General features: G+C 42.6%; 1 protein-coding gene across 1 annotated transcript in view; it reads right to left on the bottom strand.

Moving 5' to 3' along the window:
- fgf14 (fibroblast growth factor 14) overlaps nt 1-9,635 on the bottom strand; it is a 58,394-nt gene extending 48,759 nt beyond the window's left edge. The window contains 1 exon segment of the mRNA XM_048240026.1: nt 8,148-9,635. Coding sequence (XP_048095983.1) covers nt 8,148-8,340 — 193 coding nt within the window. The 5' untranslated portion in view covers nt 8,341-9,635.
- Nucleotides 9,636-21,135: the final 11,500 nt, after the last annotated feature.

Here is a 21,135-nt window from a genome sequence, read left to right as displayed (position 1 = left end):
TGTTGGGTCACAGATACCTGCGATTACAACACCTCATTTTACTTTTTGTGTTTAACTAGGTGGCTATACATGAAATGAGTGGTTATGGAATGGGTTGACATGGCCCCTTGAGATCAACGATCAACATACAAAAAAAAATGGTCCTCCTAAACCTTATGGTTCTCGAGATATTCACAGAAAACTGTGTCTGCCCTACCCTCCTTTCGGGGGTGCAGTCCAGCGGGGGGACTACAGATCAAAAAGAAAAACTTGATGGTTCCATGCTATCCATATGGGGTTACATGCCCACCAAGTTTCCACCTACCCCGGGTCTTTCAGTGTCCCAGGAATCCTTGACGGAAATTTGGACGTCATGAAAAAAGAAAAAAAAAAAAAAATCTGACTAAACCTATATGACCGCCCGGCAAGGGCCGGGGTCATAATAAGCAATAGTACTATAATGTTTCCAAGTTGTTTTATGATAGAGAACAATAAGTACTCCATTCTTTACACGGAACAAATACCACCGTTTATCCAGACTGAATCTTTGGATAAATGTGCCACGTTACGGCACATCCGTGAGGCAAACATACAACAACAACACAACAACAAATCTTGAGCATGCTTCTCCACATATTATTCATGACAGCCAGCAGAAAATCATGTATTAGAATGTTATGGTAATGGCTGCTTCATGTCGGATGACTCCCCAAGGTAATCCAGATGCTAGCCTGCATATTATCCTTCAGCCACATCTGGCAGTGGAGCTGAACTGGGGTGATTTGTGTGTGCATGCGTTTAAATGGCAAATGGCCTCTTCCATAGCTCTAGTGATTAAATAAGCCCACGGCAGAGATACTGTGTTTGTATGTGTGTGTGTCTCTCTCTCTGTGTGTGTGTGTGTGTGTGTGTGTGTGTGTGTGTGTGTGTGTGTGTGTGTGTGTGTGTGTGTGTGTGTGAAAGAGAGAGAGAGAGAGAAGTGGAGAAAGACAGAGAGAGAAGAGAGAAATGTGGAGAGAGAGAGAGGGAGAGATGTGGAGAAAGAAAGAGAGAAAGATGTACAGAGTTGAGACATGGGTGAGACTGTTGGCCTTAAGACAGCCCTCTTACTCCAGGGCTTTTGAGGCTGATTTTCACACTGGCAAGAACACAAATGGGCAAGAACACAAATGGGCAAAGAGGGGAATGAGAAAAGGAGGAGGAGGAGGAGGAGAGGAAAAGGGAGAGGGAGAAAGATAAGTGAAGGTGTGGAAATGAGAGTGAAAGAAGCTTTCTGATGGTGTCTGAGGTAGCCAGCAGACAGGGTGGTGTATGTGGTGGGGCATGGAGGTGTGTGTGTGTGTGTGTGTGTGTGTGTGTGTGTGTGTGTGTGTGTGTGTGTGTGTGTGTGGTGAGAGTAGGACATGCTCTACTGCGCACAGCAGCTACAGACTTGACCACAAGATGTGACTGACCTAGTTTGGATGTCTCTGGAATATGTGAGGGGCTTTTCCCCCCCCCACACACACACACACACCACTGGGATCCAGGAAATACTCCGAAGCACTGTTCTGCAAAGACTGCATCAAACAGATCCAACGTTCTATCAGCTCTAGCATGATCTAAAATGGTATGTAAGAACATGCCATGCTTGCTGAGAGAACATTTGTCCCATTACGGTAACTAATAGTATAGCAGTTGCCTAAGAAGGGACTATATTACATCATACAAGACAGTACTGCATGGTCCCATATTTGCAATGCCAATATCAAGTCTACTACTACAAAACAGAAAGTGTTATAGTGCTATATTCCCATCCTCTGTGATGTGATGATGTAGGCCTATTATCATGAATAGATACTACTCTTCCTACAATTCTAACTGTTTCTGATATGGCTAAACTAAAGTGATGATTCTGTATGAGCCCCTTTATCCACCAGTTAGTCCACGCTCTCTAATTGCAGTACACTGGACTGGCATTAATTAGTTTCAAATGGAGTGATTATCAATACCACTTGACCCAATACTTGTCCGTGCTGCGGTGGAAAAGGTCAACAGTAATTCAGCTTTTTTTTTTCTTTCATTCCTTGCGTTCGCTCACATGGCATTTCACACACTCTGCACTCCACGTCCCCTTTCGGCCGAGTGGATCAGCGGGGGAGAGAGACGCAGCCAAACAATAATAAAAACAACAACAAGAGCGATGGAAAAACAAACCGACCAACGAAACGCAGAGAAGCGTTGAGCAGAATGAATTAGACGTGTCAAAGGGCTTCATTTATCCATCTATTCAACAAACAAAGAGACGACCCTGAGACCAGTTTAGTCTGGTGCCAAGCCAGACCGGATGGAAGCCACATCTGAGCCAGATTTAATTCTAGAACCCACTGAATCTGGGTTCCAACAGTCATCGATAAAAAACAAAAATGGAGTACGTGCTGGTTGTCTGCGAGCATAGCACTTCTCAAGAAGTTCCAACTGAGCATGAGCGCCGATTCGTTCGAGCGCCGATTTGTTTTACAGTTTTTTTCAATTGTTTACACGTAATTTAGAAAACCGGGTTCTTTTTTTCAAAATATAATCACAATTATCCAAACACCACACTCAATTTGCATAATTCCTAGATTGTTTGCAAAATGACACACATCAGTCAAAACATACACACTTCAGTCAAAACATATACACATATTTGTGAAAATGCTATTAGTTTTCATTTAACTAACACAGTCCTCAATGATCAGACACTATTGCAGCCAGTTTCACACTGCTGTGATAAATAAAAAACACATTTGTAAAAAAAACTAATGTTAGGAAATGGCATGTGCTAGATTTTTGGCCAGACATTGTTATGTAAGGGATCATTTAGATGACAAAAAAATAGTGACAAACCCACAACATTCTTCATGATTAGTTTGAGATATAGGGAGAATGTACACAAACAGGCCTACTATAAACTTACCAAGCACTGCACAACACTGATGCTGCAGACTGAATATTTCAAGTATTTACTGTATTTCAATACTTACAGTATTTCTTACCATAATCAGTTACAGTAATCAACCAACAATGAAATCAACAAATGAAATGAAACAAATAAAATCTGTAGACAAATAAAAAATACTGCATGAAGTACATACACTTTGACTCTGAAGAAAAACTAAGCAACAAGAATAGTGTAACTATTCATCATCTCTCTGTCTGCCTCTTCCTCTATCTCCTTCTTCTCCTCTGCCTCTACCTAGGCCTCCTCCTCTACCTCCTCCTCTTCCTCTACCTCCTTCATCTCCTCTTTGAACTCCCCCTCTCATTCTCATTCTTCTTCTTCTTCTAGCTCCTTCCATTTTTATTGAAGACAGGTGAACTCACCTGCTGCCTTTTATAGCACACCTTAGTGCTGCGTTTTCAAATTAGCACATGTGTGCTTCCACAACTGGTGAATGTGGTTATCCAATTTGTTAGTGTGGTCATTGGCAATCCGGGCTTTGTAATGACAAGGAAGTAACCTCACAATCCTTATCTGTGTCTAAGGTGTGAAAATGTGAGTTGAAAGAGTTTTACAAATCACTGTGTGTAATGTTTTGCAAAAAGGGTGAAGCAGACATTGTATGTAATGCTGTAAATCTGTGGAGGTGTTTTGCTCCTTGGAGTAGAATTTGGCAAATTGTGTGGAAGTTTTTATTTTAGTGTGTAAACAATCGTAAAAAACTGTAACGTGTTTAAAGTGCCTCCTCTAGGAAAGGGATAGGTGGACCAACCAGGATCTCTGGGGAGTGTCCCCCGATTCAGAGCAGACCACAATCGGCCATCACAGAGTAATGCAACCACTCACAGTCAGCAGTGACGAACGGCCCAGGTCTGACAGGCCGTCATGAGCTCACGCCTGAGACAGCGGGAGCACCTGTCATTGCCGCCACTCAAGATGTGATTAGCCAACAGAGTGGGGGTGTAGAGTTCAGCTAATGCTGTATGTATGTGTATAAGTAGTATATATACTCTTTGATCCCATGTGTGTGTGTGTGTGTGTGTGTGTGTGTGTGTGTGTGTGTGTGAGAGTATGTGTGTGTGTGTGTGTGTGTATTGTGTGTGTGTGTGTGTGTGTATGTATATACAGTAAGAGATTATGTGTGTGTATCGTAGCTGTGTGTGTGTGTGTGTGTGTGTGTGTGTGTGTGTGTGTGTGTGTGTGTGTGTGTGTATGTATAAGAGAGTATGTGTGTGTCTGTGTCTGTGTGTCCCGTTGCTACCATGACTTTCTCTGCTGGATAATATGAATCTGGCCAGTAGAGAAAGGCATCTATGTAGTCTTGTCACAAACAGCAGAACATTGCTCTTAAAAAAATATGTTAGTGGCTATTAGTGTACAAAATCCCTCTGTGGATGCATAGTTTTGCCTAGAAAAGGTTTGTGCAAGAGTTTGGGAAATGCTTCTTGTAATCCACTCACCCACTTGCCCATAGTGCTCCCCCCCTTTTTAAAAAGTAGCTCCACTCAGCACTAACTTGAGCAGTGAAATACTGATCTTATTTTCGGAGCCCTGAATGGGGGTAGAGGAGGATGAGGACGACGACGAAGAAGAAAAATGTACCATGACGGGGCCCTGAAAGGCAATAAGAACGAGAGCTCCTAATCTATAATACAGAGATGAATAGGTGTACAAAAAAGATGTTAAATAAATGAAAACCCTGCTCCTTTTGGCCAGCCAGGGCGAGGCTGAAGAGGGGGTTTAGGAAGGGAACGCAGGAAGACCTTTCATGTCTGGAGGTATCTGACAGAATGTTCTAGGGCCCTTGCAGACATTAGCATATAACCAACCCAACCTGATTTCATTAGAACTGTCGTCGGTCATCCAGACTTGTCTCTGAGACCCAATCAGAGGAGTTGACTGCACTGAGAAAACTTGCCGCATAGTAAGCCGTTCAGAGCAAGGAGCAATAACAACAGATACTAATGCATGAGAGTTTAATTGACCGCACAGCACACACATGGCTTTCTCCGCATATTAACCACCCTGCATGAATAGAGCGGTGGTTAATACCTAAGACACACACACACACCAAAAGCCATTGTTAGAGTTTAAGAGCTGCTACAGTGCATCAAATATTTAGGTGTCTTTACGAGGCCCATCAGGGAGAGACAGTTATCTTTATATCACAGCGGGCTGGCCAAAGAGCTGCCTGAGTGTATATACCACACGCACTTAAGAGTTTACAGACAAAATGAAGATGAGAGAAGCACTTGCTCTGAAATGTCAGGCACGGTAGGAATGCTGGGTAAAAAAAAATCCACCATCCTCTATGAAACACAGACAAGATAGATTGCTTTTTCCTTTTTATAACACATTTATTTTTTTCTGTTTCAGAACGCTCATTACAGTAACCGTGAGGAGAGCATGTGGGGTTTTCTTTCAAAAACAAAAACAAAACGGATAAATCACACGCCTCCTTTCCTGATTGTATAACACTCTCTCCACCACAGCCTTCAGATCCAGAGAGGAAAGTGAGAGATCGGCTTCGTGCTTTCCTTCTGGAGTGTCAGCGCCTAACTAATCACACCATCTAAAGGCGTGATGACACTCAATATGGCCGACACACTCCAGAAAAGGGGCCTCCATTTCCTCAGCGACCTCAGCTGTGTCACAAGAGCCTGCACAATAAAGACAATAGCAACCCCAAAACCCTTCCTCCCATACACACACCCCCACACACACACACACACACACACATATACACACACACACACACACACACACACACACACACACACACACACACACACACACACACACACACACACACACACACACAGTGCCCCAGTGGCAGCTTCAAAGCCCTTCTTATGATCGGTGGTGCGTTCAGGTTTATTTGCTGGAAATGTCCTTCCAGTGGCAAGCTATTGAATTAAGCACACCAAACAAGCCATTAGTCTTCCTTAGCATCCTCACTGTCTGTTTGTGTGTCTGTTTGTGTGTGTGTGTGTGTGTGTGTGTGTGTGTGTGTGTGTGTGTGTGTGTGTGTGTGTGTGTGTGTGAGACAGAGAGAGAGAGAGAGAGAGTATGGTCACTTACTCAAAAGTAGCCCCTGGTGTAAGACTCCCTTTTTCCTGTGCTGTGGGTATTGTGGTTAAATTGCTCACTGAAGTTTTTCCCAAAATTTCACAAGGGAAATTAATGAGGCAAATTCCCACAGCTCCCCATCAAACATCCACACACACACACACCCCTCACACCTACATCACAACACATAACACAAACTAAAGCTGCTGGACTCAAATGTCTTATTAGCTACTTATGGTCACTCCAAACTGAGGACAAGTCACCCTATCCAGCAATTGTTTGAAAAAAGAAATCTCTTCCTTTCATCAGGATCTACAGGTCTATGACTCAACCCTATTCAAGTCTGGCTCTGCCTCAGCATGGGGTATTCACATGTGTTTTTCACACAGTCATAGGGTGAGAGGAAACTCATAAATGGGGTTAAAATGGGTGTCACAGGTGAAGGCTTGTCCTAAGGCTTCTCCTGGTCCTTGTAGAGTTTTTTTTTCCTCAAAATGTATTTAGGAGATTTTTTTTTTTCCCCACAAGATGACACTGACATATATCCAGACACGGTGCATGGCTGTGCCCCTGTTGTGGTTTTCCCTGTCAGAGGAACTAACTGATCTAGCATTGATGCCTTTCAAAAGCAAGGACTTTGATATCCACAGGGTCTTAGAACAGCTCAAAGTCCCTAACACGCTGCTCAAAAAAGAGCTTATTCATTCATGATTATCATAAAAAGATATTCAAGATAGAAAAAATGCAAGTGTGGTGTCCATGTTCACAGTATTCTTAGGTAACGTCATTTTCTTTTTAACTACAATAGGTGGAATGTAAAGGGTTCGAAACGCAACACGTGGTTTGATATTGTTAATGTAATGTTTTCGATGCTATAATTCACTGGATTAGCTAAAACTGGAGTGCTGTGTAATATCGGAAAGCAGCCACCAATTAAAGATCAAGCCACACCCTCTTTGACAAATGGTTGACACATAATGGCAATACACATCGGCTTGAATGACAAAATCAATCGGAGGAGAGGACATGACGGAAATGACGACCTGGTGTATAAAAGCTGATTAAAAAATGTTGCATACATATCGAAAATAGGTATACATCTGAACCCAGGTATAACATATAATCCATTCTACATTCTACTTCGGCATTAATAAACTCTATACATTCAGTTTGATACAACATAGCAAGTAGTGTTTTTTTTCTCCACAGCTACCTGATATCCGGGAACCCTGAGCCAAAAAGAACGGACAGCTTGTATAAACAAGCTTTTGTAATGAATCTGGCTTGTTGAAATTTGCAGATGAGAAGAGTTGATGAGGAAGAAAAACTGTTAGTTTAAGATATCATCTACCCGCAACAAGTTGTACACCTGCTGCACTCATTATTCAATGTTTCAGATTTAGCTCGAGATACCACAGAAGCTCGTCTCGTCAACTGAATGATGGCTTTGTAAAAATTTAGGTTGAACACCCGCTATGACACAGTTAACAGGTAGCATATAATACAATCGTAACTGGTTCTTTGAGTGGGTTTAGGGAAAGGACGTTATTCCCCTGTTGACAACAGTGAATTTCAACGGAAACGCATGTCAGGGCTGACAGTGGTCTTCAGAAAATGGCAGGAGAATTAAATAAAAAAGGCCCTCTTTCTCCGGCTAAATATTGGCCTTAAAAGCCAATTTCATATTGCATTCGTCGGGACATCGATGAGTGTTAACTTCAACTGGTCACTTGGGCTATGGGCGCCTCTGACACTGTCTCGTGGCTGTGGTGACAGCTGTGCGTTGTGCACGCTTGTCTGAAATAGGCTATCTTGATACGCTCATGTCAGGTTCTGTCGTTATCTCTGATTGTGTATTATCCGCTTTTGATCACCCTTACTGGAAGATACCTATAGGTATAGCCTAACATCTGCGTACTTTTTTCACCATGAGATAAGCTATTCACATATGGGGAAGCACCTGTGTTTGTTGTCGGTTAGAACAAAGCCTGATTGCAAAATGTAAACAGCTAGGGTATGTGTCAGAGATGGCTTTTGAATATTGCTAGTTAATATGGCTGACAGCTCATTTATGACACCATGTTATTATTTGGCCTTGTCTACTATGACTTCAAGAGGGTTATAGAACTTCTCACACCTTGTCGCCGTAGTCTTCGCTTTCTGAGGCCGAAGATTCTCACTTTGGAGAAGATGTCAACCAGGTTCCCATTGCAGAGACCCTTGTTCTTGCTGGGGCTTTTCCTCCTCCTGTTGGTAGAGGGTCGGTCTATATGTTGCTCCCGTGCCTGTCTCTTTTGCCGGATCAAACCGCTGGCGATAGCCGCTGCCATGTCTCAAACACAAGTGTTTAACTCCGAAGACAAAGCACAGTCAACACAAACACCCCTGCTTGTGTGCACACTTTGATTATTGTCCCATTTTTGCGATGATGGTCAGTCCTTGGTATGTCAGGAATATTAATTCGTATTGTTCTATAATGTCCGATAATTACATTTTGTCGATGATATGAGACATTGCGCTGTCATAGTTCAGGCAGTTCTAACGTCGCTAAGGTACAGTCGTTAAAAAATCATATTTGCATTATGATTTGACCTCAGTTATAACGAAATGGTCTGAGAGGAATGGCTGGTTATTTGTCATACCTGCATATCGATTATTCGCATCAAAGCCTATGATATTTGTATTCCATTTCGTTCAGAAATGCACTGGGCTATTTCGTCTATATAGACATGCCCATGTTTAATGTTCCATTCACGCTCGTCCTCCGGTTTGCAGAAGTCAGAACCCTGAACAGCTGTGTCCACTCTCGGGTGTCGATCACCGCCAAACAAACAAAAGCGATTTTCTTGTAATTATGGTAGGGGAACGGACGTCCACCCGTCTCCCAGGTGGAACTTGGCGACAATAACGTCTCTGCTCACATATTCACCAAGTTTAGCATCGATCCGCGACACTTTTATGGAAATGTTTATTTATCCTGACAGCGTCCAGCATTTGGGGAGATATGTGTGCACAACGATAAGTGCAACGCCGGCCAAAAAGAGATAGTTATTGTGGGTATCACGAAGTCACTTGATTTCCAAGCAAATCTTCAAAGGAATCCTTTCCGAAACATCCACTGTTCCTATTCCAGTCACGGATTTTCAAATAAGATATGTAGGCTGTATTTGCCACAACACAACTTTCGCGGTCTAGACTAAAAACATAACCACAACTGACGCGACTGTGGAAATGACGTCTCGTTTGATAGCAGCATACAAATAAATTAAACTTACGAGGATCCCATGAGTATAAGAAAGAGTAAGGCGTTCGGAATTGTATATCCAGTCGGAAAAGAGAGCCTGCGCGTAATGGGAACGATAAAAATACGCAATTTCTCTACAATGCAAAGGCACAGTTTGCATGCACGCTCAACTCCCGCGCCACGGCAAAAAAGGCACCCGGGCTTTTCACTTCACCCCATAGATCAATGCATCTCCGCCATCAACAAGTCTTAACGACCAACTCCTCCTTTGCAATCTTTTCAAAGGCGAGAAACCCACCCTTCGCTTAATCACAGCCGATGTCTGTGCTTCCACTGTGTTTGACTCTTTGCTGCGAGGTATTGGAATTCTGTGTAACGACTGTCTTTGCTATGGAATTAGAAACGCCTCCACTCAAACGTGCTCGCACCAGGAGTAGCTTCAGCAATAATCACAGATAATGGCGTGGAATGTCTTAATTTTAAGATAAAGCGAGAACAAGAATTACGCCACAATTATTTTCTTCCCCAGACTGACTTAGGGACCACAACTGCTTTTAGACCTCGGGGAGATCCGCTCAATTAGCGACCTGTTGTTTAGTATCATAACATGTTTTACTATAGCCTACTTTTCAATCGGCATAGACACACAATGTTTACAAATGTCTCTAATTTACACAAAATGTGACGAACGTGTGCAGATCAGTGGAGTGAAACGTCCGTGATTATGGCGTGTCACTTAATGTGTATCATAGACGCACAGACTAAGATGACAAAACAGGCCTCATAACGTTCTGGAGGGATCGTATTAATGTTACTAAAGGCCACAATCGGGGATAAACACTGCGACTGCAGACTCGCGCTTAGTTTACATCAGCATTTCAGCACCGTGGAGAGCTCCGTTTCGTTCTGCTGTCAGTAGCCTGCTTAGAAAACAACGAACTTCAGGCTTAGGCTACGTGAAGAAATAACACATGCATTTTTTTGAATATAGATAGCTCTATAAAGCCTGGTGGGCAAAATGATGAGAAGTTTTACGCTTCGATACATTTCTATTCTAGCCTACTCTATCCCCTTACATTCTCGATATTCAATTCTGATACACAATGATTTAAAGGTGGACGGGGAGCGAGTGTATTGTTGGGTAATACAACACTATATTAATTCCACATTTGGTATTTTCTCAGTTAGATTAATGTCTTTGAAGAGCCTCATCAAACACGTGGAATTAAAACGCAAGAGGGCCATCTGCTGTTTGTCCCTGTAATGAAATGTTCCGCGCAACGCGAAGGCGGCGTGTGGTCTGCTCGCAGCCAACACCACGGGACCGCAACTGTTTAATATCCTCTTCACGAAGATGTATTTAGAAATGGCACTGGACAAAGGGAGGAGTTGGAATGAGGTTTTCTCCATCGCACGTATCACTAAGGGCGCTATAATGTTGTTATTATAATATTACAAATTTAGGCGAAATGAGATTCTGGCTGAACCTGTAACCATGAAACAACACAGAGATAAACGACTACCTACAAAATGTTAGAAACCAGGCCTACTGTCTTTTTTGTGGATACAAGCCGTGCTCAGCAGACGAGTAACATGCGCGTTGTATTCATATTGCAATATGCCATAGTCTCAGTATTAAAATAATATCATAAATTCCATTCGCTCTTTGGCAGACACTGAAAATGGACATTTCATATTACACAGATTTGAAATAGATTCTATGGTCTATGTATCTGCACGCATTGAAAAGAGCTCATTCCCACTTGTTAAATCAAATTGGTGTGGAAACCCGTCGGGCATATTGAATTTTCCTAAACTCTGTGCTCGTGCTCTGGTTAGCGTGTCGGCCACGGAATGTCCTGCAGCGCACAACAATGTGATGCACGAACTTCAGGGGCAGGAATGCATTGCAGTTTGTACTGCCACCGACAGCGGACACTGTCAGCTAAACAATGACGCCACACAACAAACACTGTGTGGCGTCATATACAATATAAACTTTGCATAAAGCAGACATGCGATGATAATAATAAGGTATTAGATCATTTAGTGAAGTGATAACAATAAAAGTGTGTATGCATTTGAAGGCTACCATATTGCATACTTTTCGGTGCATAGTCCCCGTTACTGTAGTTTCAGCTGGAATTGCAACTCGTTCAGCAATAACCGCATTCTCATGCATAACTGTGATTCCCCTCGCATAAAATGCAAATGCTCAGAGACGCTTGCGAGGTTCTACATCTGCTAATTTAAATATCAAAAGGGTAGAGAGAAGAACTATTACTTTATTTCATTCTGACTAATTACTTGCTATGCCCCAAGTAAAAAAAGAAAGTAGCATACTTGAAAAGAAATCCCACTGCTTGTGACACAGCCTGACACCTATGAGCTTCTGTTTGCACTCTCTGACCTGCGCTGAGTCCACCTAGGAGTTTTTTTTCTTTCCTTCTTATTCTTCAGTCTCGAAGATTGCATAATAAATGATGCATGAAGGCAGTCACGGCAGATATTGTGCTGTTCCATATTCAGAAAGCCCGCAACCTCATGCTCCCTCTTGGTCTCACCAATCACAGCGCGGCTACAAAAAAAGAAGCTTCAGACAAGAACGTCTGAATTCAGACCTGTATCCAAACACACCCAATTGTACTGAAATAATTCACCAATATATTGTGTATATCTGCTAAAAGACTCTTAATCTTAATAAGTCATTTCTTAAGGTCATTAGACATGTAACCAGAAAAAAGGGAAAAAAGGAAAATAGTCAACCAGCCCCTGATATCAACCAGTGAGATCAACCTGTATCATTTTCCTTGGACATAGATGCGCCTTGGAAAACAGGGCTGTTTGACATTTTAATTTCCCAACAAACAGACCTGTCCAGAAGATAAGTGGTAAAGCCAAAATTACCTGTCTATGAGGAATAACCCATCAACGGCTGTACAAGACAGGAACATTATGAAGTAAACATCAGTACAGAAAAGATCAATGCACACGCCTAATGAGTTAAATACCCCTCCATATGCTTCTCACACCAAAATATTGATTCCTCTCTTTGGGAAAAACTAATCACTATCGATGTGTCATTATGTAACTGTAATCCACTTATATCTAATCTTTGAATAGGAGAGGGTGCACGTACCAATACGTCTTTTCCTTCGGAATGTGTGTGATTCCATGGCAAACCCATAGCCAATTCATTAGAGGGCAAGATCACTTCTCAGGCAGCCTTGAGTGTGGCTTCGACCCTCATTTATAGACTCTACATTTGGACATAACGTTGTTAAGCATCGTCTGACAGTCCGCCCCAAGCTGCCCAAATCAATTTCGGCGAGATCCACCACCTCTCCAAACAACTCAGCAAGGGGCACAGGACAAGTGCACCTCGAACACAGGGTTGGCTGACTCAGAGGTCTGGATTTGCCCAGACACAGGATATCCTCTACTTGGAGCTCTGGTAACCATGTTTATACAGACAAAAAGGCAACTCAGAGGAACCCCCAAAAGAATATTATTAAGAGACATCAAGAAGGATAAATCGTGAACTGAAAATACAACTTTGGTGTCCTCCATTGAAGTGAGCTCTCTAATTTTAAGCAGCTTTAAGAGGCTCCATGCGGATTGAGAATGAAATAAAAGAGCTGGCTTGGATAATGCATTTAAGAGTCTAAACTGGTATAGCAGATACTAAGTGAAATTAAAAAAGCCCACCTGTCAACTGTGCTCAAGGATCCAAAGAAAGGCTGACTGGCTGACAAATATGACTGCATTCCGAGCTAACTCAGTGTGTGTTTGGACACACACACACACACACACACACACACACACACAGTCATGACAACTCCCATTCAAGGACATCAACTCTGACCAGACAGGGACCTAGAACAGTAGCCCACAAAATCAGGGTACAAAAACACACACAGATAAATAGCCATTGTTGATGAAGCCGCCCTGTCCATCGCTTCTGGGAAATGGCTGATTCAATTAGCCATGTCAACATTCTGGATATTTCTAATTGGAGCCAGATTATCTCGGGGGGATAAGGCCAGATGAGAGAGAAGGAGGTAAGGGGAGATTTAGTGTTTCATTTGCCTGAATCAAATTGCGGGATGCCACAGAGGTCAGAACAGGGACCTAATTTAATTGGGAGAAAGAGTAACGATTTAGAAGTCCTTTTAAGGCCACAAGCCCACTGACTAGAAATGTCACCCCCACAAACCACAAAGCAGAAGGCACACCACCTCCCCAGTGGAGAAAGCCACGGCCCTTCATACAGTAATAGTGAGAGTCCACCAGAAACTGTAGAGGGAGAACAGAGTGCTGTCCTGACGCAGCGGGGGAAATCTCATATGCATATTCCCTGTGAGGAGGAGGTGGTGGGAGGAAGAAAGAGAGAGATAAAGAAAAAGGGAGAGAGAGTATGAGAAGGAGGAGAGAGAGAGAGAGAGAGAGAGAGAATAAGAACCCTGGCAAGTCTTATTATCTCCACTTTTCTCTAAATGAGAACATGCCTCCTCTCCCCTCAACACCCCAGCAGAAGCTGATTAACCTTCAAAGTGCCACCTACTGTATTGCTGAGCAGAGTACACAATATGATAACAGCAGACGAGATTACCTGTCTGCCCATCATAATGAAAAATAAAGGATTTTGCTGGACAAAAGAACATGTTGGCACCCTCAAAGGAGAGCTCCCACACACACAATTAAAGCAACACCAAAGAGTTTTTTGTACCTTAAAATAATGTCACAAATAGCTGGTTAGAATTGCACATACTACATTTAGTTTCAAGAAGAATGTTACAGAGAGACACTAAAGAGAGTGCACATTCACTGGAAATGAATGTGCATGCTCCTGAGACTTCATTGCCTAATTTTGAGAAAAGGGTATTAATTAAAGCTTCATTTTGAGAAAAGGGTATTCATTAAAACTAAATTTTGTGCATTTAAGAGATAAAAACATTACATCATCATACATACACTGTAGGAACTGACTCAAACACAGAGGGACCTCTGGGACCTCAAGCAATGTTTTGAGTAATGTTGTGCTGAGTCTTGTTGTGTGGGCAATTTCTCACTGATTGGCTAACACGTTTGCTTTATCAGTGAGCAATTTTGGTCCAGAAGTTGCTCCATATACAGGGTTGGGTCAGATCTGATTACTTCAGGATTACTTTACACAACTTGCACACAACATACACAATCTTATTTTCCACTGTCTTTAATTCAAAGTTGTGGCGATATTGCCAAGTACTGAACGCATTTTTCCTGACTGGAACGGGTCTATCGGTTAACGTCGACGGCTCCTCCATCTTGGGTTTTGATTTTAACATTTTGTCAAGAAACTATACAGGCAATTGGATGATAATGACATCTAGTGGACAAAAACGAATGGGCTGTCAAACTAAAACATTAGCTAGGCTATCATAAAAAAGTTGCATGGTAAAATGTAATCAAGTAATCCCCAACAATGTATAACACCAAATCAGAAAAAGTTGGGATGTTGCGTAAAATGCAAAAAAAAACATAATGTGATAATATAATATAAGTCTTGTAAACCCATATTTAGCAGTGAAAAGGACATAAACAACATATCAAATGTTGAAAATGAAAATTCTGACTATTTCATGGAAATTATATGATAATTTTGATTTTCATGTCAGCATTCCCATTCCTGCCCGATATAGGATTTCAGTTGCTCAACAGTATGAGGTATTCTTAATCATGTTTTTCATTCCATGATGCACCTAATTTGACAGGTCTGGACTGCAGACAGATTCATTTTGGCATTATTTTCAAATATTCAAGGTCTTTGCCATACTGCCTGGATGGCAGTATATGTTGCTCAAAACCTGTATACATCATTCCGATTTGATTGTGCCTTGCCAGATGTGCAAGATGCCCATGCTGTAAGGCACTAATGCACCTTTACACCGTCATAGATGTTGGGTTTCGAATTGAGGACCAAAACAAGATGGAAAGATTGGATGCTCGGATAGGCCCTCTCCTCTTTAGCCCAGATGAGTCCATGATTTCCAAAAAGAATTGCAAATGTTGATTGGTCTAACCACAGGACCTTTTTCCACGTTACCTCAGTCCATTTTAAACAAGTTCAGGCTCAAATAAGACGGTGGTATTTCTGTATCATGTCTAAATACAATTTTGGCTGTTAAAGTTTAAGGCTGGTAAAGTAAAGTTTAAAGTAAAAATTCCGGTATTTAGCACTTTGAGTCCCTTTTCTGGTTTGTTTTGGATGAACTAGAGTGGTGGACACTGAAATTTTGACGATTGGTCCTGTCTCGACTTTTCTAACTCATTTTGAATCACCTTTGACTTCTCAGAGTGGCTGCAAACAGGCATATTGTAGGCTACTCAAACATGTCCTAAAACAACCCTTAACGTTCGTTTTCAAAACTGTGCAACTCACCGAGTGGTTAGTGGTGTTCGTTGATTATTAAAAGCAAATACATCGGCGCAATGTATGATTTCCAGGCGTCTTATTTGCTATTGTGGAACTATACACAACCTCTCAATATTTGAACCTGAAGCATAGACGGTGGCGCAGTAATATCAACGTGCAATGAGTCTTCCAACAGAAATCAATGGGATTTTACAAAATGCCAAATAAAACACGACAGAAACTGTATTTTGCTACGCTACTTGTTTTGGAACATCAACGAACACCACTAACCACTCGGTGAGTTGCACAGTTTTGAAAATGAACGTTAAGGGTTGTTTTAGGACATGTTTGAGTAGCCTACAGTATGCCTGCTGGTAGCCACTCTGACTAGTCAAAGGCGATTCAAAACGAGTCAGAAAGGTCGAGACAGGACCAATCGTCAAAATTTCGGTGTCTACCACTCTAGTTCATCCAAAACAAACCAGAAAAGGGACTCAAAGTGCTAAATACCGGATTTTTCCTTTAAGGCTGGTAAAGTTTACTCAAGCATTTCTGAATTGAGTATCGAACTGTGCTCATAGACAATGGATATGAGAGGTTTTCCTGAGCTCGATGGTGTTTCAAGAGCCCACCTAACCCTAACCCTTGCCTAACCCTAGTGCCTTCCATGCAGCACTGCCTGGAAGATGACGTTGGGGGCTTAAAACACCAAGAGACTTTTGGCGAGCCCATACAATCATTTTCTTTACAGAAACAGGTCTGGTTTTAATGCAGTGCCATCTGAGGTCCAACAGACCATGGCCATCCAATATTGCTTTTCAGCTCTATCCCTAGTTTGCAAAGTCATTGCGCAACTTTTCCAGCATTTTGTTACCCACGTCTTTTGAAACTTTTTTTGAAACGCGTTGCATCAAATTCAAAATAAACATATATTTTCCATGAAATAGTCAAATTTGTAATTTTCAACATTTGATAATGTCTGTGTCCTTTTGGTAACTAAATAGGGCCTATTTAGGGCAGCCGTGGCCTACTGGTTAGCACTTCGGACCTGTAAACGGAGGGTTGCCGGTTCGAACCCCGACCAGTAGGCACGGCTAAAGTGCCCTTGAGCAAGGCACCTAACCCCTCACTGCTCCCCGAGCACCGCTGTTGCTGCAGGCAGCTCACTGCGCCGGGATTAGTGTGTGCTTCACCTCACTGTGTGTGCACTGTGTGCTGTGTGTGTTTCACTAATTCACGGATTGGGATAAATGCAGAGACTAAATTTCCCTCACAGGATCAAAAGAGTATATATATATATATATACTTATATGAGTTTAAGAGATTTGCAGATCATTACATTCTGTTTTTATTCACATTTTACACAACATCACAACATCTGATTAGGGGTTGCAACTATAATCTGATTACACTTTTTTTGTAATCTGGGCTGATTATAGTTACTTGATTTTTGTAATCTGATTATGTAATTCAGATTACATGGAATCCATTACTACTCAACCCTGTCCATTTATAATCCCTACTCTGCCAGTGAAGAAAAGATGGGGACACAAAGGCTTATGCTGTGGCTTACTTCACCAACTCAACCAGCTTTCATACATAAACGTGATCATTTTACAATTCAATTCAAATCAAGCTTATTTATATGACACCAAACAATTGAAACAACAGAGCCCCTTACAGCCTGGCTTTTTTACAATCAATTTTGGATACTTTTTGTTTCAGATCAAATGAATGTATTTTCCATATACTAACAAAAGAAACCCGAGCACGCACAGATCTTTGACAGGTGTTGTTCAGGAGGCATATTAGTCAGGCCTGGAGCTGTGAGCTGTAGATTGGCATTTACCACACAGCTGCTCTATGGAAACAACAAAGTGGACTGACCACAACAACAACAACAACCACAACAACAAGCCATCAGGACCCGACTGAGATGAGAGAGGGAGAGCGAAGCAGACAGCACTTGTGTGGCCACAATTAAAAAACAGAGCCGAGGTGAGAGAGTCATCAGATCAATAGGAAAGCAGGAGAAAATTACCGCTGAGGGGTGTTGCCATTTAGGCTGACATTTGAATATGAACAGGGAACGTTATTAAAGAGGCGACTAAGGCAAATGGGCTTTAATGCTTTGTGATTTGCTCACAGGGCCCCATAGAGACGTGAGGGAACACATTTGCTTATTGGCTTTAAGACAAGTTGCCCCATTTCATCTCAGTTGAAAGCATTTATTTACTGCGGCAGATTAACAGAGGTAGATTCGCTGGAGTGTGGCTGTGGCAGAAAGACAATGAAACTGTTCAATAGGTGTCCTTTAGAAAATAAAAAAATTAAAGACAAAAATAAGTAATTTGCTTTTTCTTCAACAATGGCCACCAAAGTTGCAAAACAAGTTGATATTCCTTTCATAAGCACATAACATTGTGAGTATCAGACACACCCTCAAGCCACTAGTCAGTTGCATGACAATCTAGTTAATAGACATTGCCAGAACTACACAGACTCACAGCTGTGGACTCTGCACTATATTTCTCCGAGACTGTTTTAAGAAAATTAAAACACATTGCAAAGGAAAGCTCTCCTCAACAGCTGCTGGTCGCCTAATTGAAACTCAGCAGGTCAGGGTCGCCAGACTAAAGTTGGTCAGCTGGACAAGCTTGACGGAAGTAAGAGCGGAAGAGAGTGCTGACCTAAACAGCCAGGGTTAGGACACGTAGTAAACACAGACGCAGATGTAAAGACAGCGAACGAGGGAAGACATGAATGATAAGAAGGTTGAGGGCAAAAATGGGGGAGAAGGAGGACAGATGAAGGGACCATGGAGAAATGGTAGGAGGGGTAGAGTACAGCATTGAAGTGTGGAAGGAGAGAGACTGCAGTGGGGTGGCGAGGGATGAGAGGCACATGGCCCAACCCAACCCAGCTCCTTTGATCTTATTTGAAATGTGCGCTGTCTAAAACTGTCTTGTCAGCATGAGGGTTTTTTTTAAAAAAAAAAAGAGAGAAGATGCTCATCGGAGAAGCTCCGGGCTGAGTTTGTGAATATCAATTAACCAGTACACATACTCCCCACTACATACACACACACACACACACACACACACACACACACACACACACAAACACACACACCACACACACACACACAGACACTCATGCACACCACTGCAAACCCCTATTCTCTAGGCTGCTGAGAGGCTGCAGAGTATGCGGTTGGAGTTGGTGGAGGAGAGGGGAGTAGGAGGGGGCACAGGAGGGAGGACTGGTTGGAAGGTGGGGGTTAGTGCTCTAAGCTCTCCCAGGAAACCCGAGGGATCTCCAACAGCACGGAGGCGGCCAACAGAGTGCAGCCCCTGCAGAAAGACATGCAGGCTCAGCCCAGAGTATGTCAGAGCTGCTGTGCACAGAGATGGCTGGTGCATTAACCTTTAGAAATAATAAAAAAAAGAAACACAAGATAGACAAACAAACATGGATTCCTGCTGGTTTAAGGACATAGAGAATGGTGTCTGATGGTGTGTGTGTGTGTGTGTGTGTGTGTGTTAATGTGAGCCTGCAGCGCCCAGTGATCTCATCTTATCTGTTGGTTCTCCTGCGGAGACGGTGACAAATCCAGGTGTGTCACGATCCTAATCAGTGGCACTCTGGCTCCCTGATCATCTGCGCGGGGCACATCAAGCCAAACGTGCACTGATATCCCCCACCTCTGTCCTGATGACAGCTCTCTCTACGATAACGTCTTCAGGACATATTCGAATACCCATTCTCGGAATGCACCGCAAAAACGAAGATCAAATTATTTAAAAATGATTACAGTGCACGCGGCATAAGTACGGCATGTCAGGTTTTTTTCTGGTGGTTGCTGTAAGATGTTCCTTTGCATCTCTTAGATATCTGATCCCTCATTACAGCTAAGCTTCGCCGATGCGCTCGTAACTTTTATTTCCTGCTTACTTGGCAAGTCTTCTCTTGCAAAAAAAAAAAAGAAACACAAGGCAATCTCGCTCTGCCAGTACCGTAAACAAGGGCTCAATAGGCAAGTGTTTAAGGGCTATTGAAAGGCTTCCCACGTCCTATAACGCACATCTGAAGGCTAGGCTAGGTGGGTGCAGTACCCGGGTGGTACCTGCTGGCCAAGCAACAATGCAGACGCCCACCCACAGGGCGCCTCCGCCAACCTGAGTAGGCTCCGATCAAAGAGAGGGAGGGAGAGAGAGAGAGAGAGAGAGAGAGAGAGAGAGAGAGAGACTGTGCAGGGAGCACCAGAGACTCTCCAGCAAAGCCTGCAGGACTACCGCCCCCACATACACAGTGCAAATCCCACAGCACCCCAGCAGAGGGTAGAGGGGTAGAGAAAAAGAGAGAGAGAAAGAGAGAGAGAGAAAGAGAAAAGGAAATGGTGGAGAAAGAGATGGGGGAAAGAGGGGAAAGAAAAAGCAAATGAGACAGAGAGATAACTAGAAGGAGAGATATAGACCTTGGCCACCACAGAATATTCTACAGTACATGACAGAGCCAATCACAAGGATGCTTCTTTTTTAGTCTGGAATTTAAGACGACTGCCTCCAACACCCACACAGCCGAAAATCTCAACCAGAAAAAAATGGCTTAATTCCCTTATTCCTACACATAATCTCCTTAAGACTTGAGCTGCACAATAGCGTTAAACAGTTTTTCCTTTTTCTTGCTTTTTCTGCCCTGTTTCTGCAAGGCCATATGCAATCCTTTGTCTCTGCAGGCACACATATAAATATTCTACACTTTTGTTGAACTGTAAAAAAAAGCCTTAACTTTGTTAGAGATTTTCCATCCAGTGTACTTTTTAGCTTGCTACCACTGACCAGAGCTGTGCTTGTAAACTACTTATAAACATAAGCTAACAATTAGCGAATCAATTAATGACCGCCTACTCATTCTAATGGGGCTGTGTGTATTATGAATCCAGCCACTCATGTTGATCATTTGTGACTACCACCCATAATTGCCTCATGCGAGGTGAGCTGCATATCTTTCCTGAAGGGTCTGATTACACTCCGCCACCAAACGAGCTGTTCAATCATCGCCCCGCTGCTCTGAACCAATTATGAAAAGTTAATTAGGCCCTAATGACGAGCAATGATGTGGGAAGAGCCGGAGACTCTGTCCAGGCCTTGACCCCTCGAGCTCGATCTCTCTCTCACTTCCTGGATACTGATTTGAGGGAATAGACCCTTTCAACAATAAAAACAAAAACAATGCTTGAACGTTCTATTTGGTTCCCAATCTACTTCCTCTGCATTAAGATAACATATGGAATGTTAAAACGGAAGCCTTTTGGGGCCAACTATGATGCTGATAATGGAACTTTCTTGAAAGGGTCTATAGGCTCATGCTCTCCTTCTCTCCTTTCCATTTACACCCCCCTCTCTCCTTTATAGATGGGACTGAGAGAGGAATCTGAGATAAGACACAGAGGCCAGGGGGGGAATGATTAAAGGAAATGGGACT

The sequence above is a fragment of the Alosa alosa genome, chromosome 3 (assembly GCF_017589495.1).
Source record: "Alosa alosa isolate M-15738 ecotype Scorff River chromosome 3, AALO_Geno_1.1, whole genome shotgun sequence".
Classification (NCBI taxonomy): Eukaryota; Metazoa; Chordata; class Actinopteri; order Clupeiformes; family Clupeidae; genus Alosa; species Alosa alosa.
The sequence above is the reverse complement of the archived record's forward strand: the minus strand, read 5'-3'. Positions and strand labels throughout refer to the sequence as shown.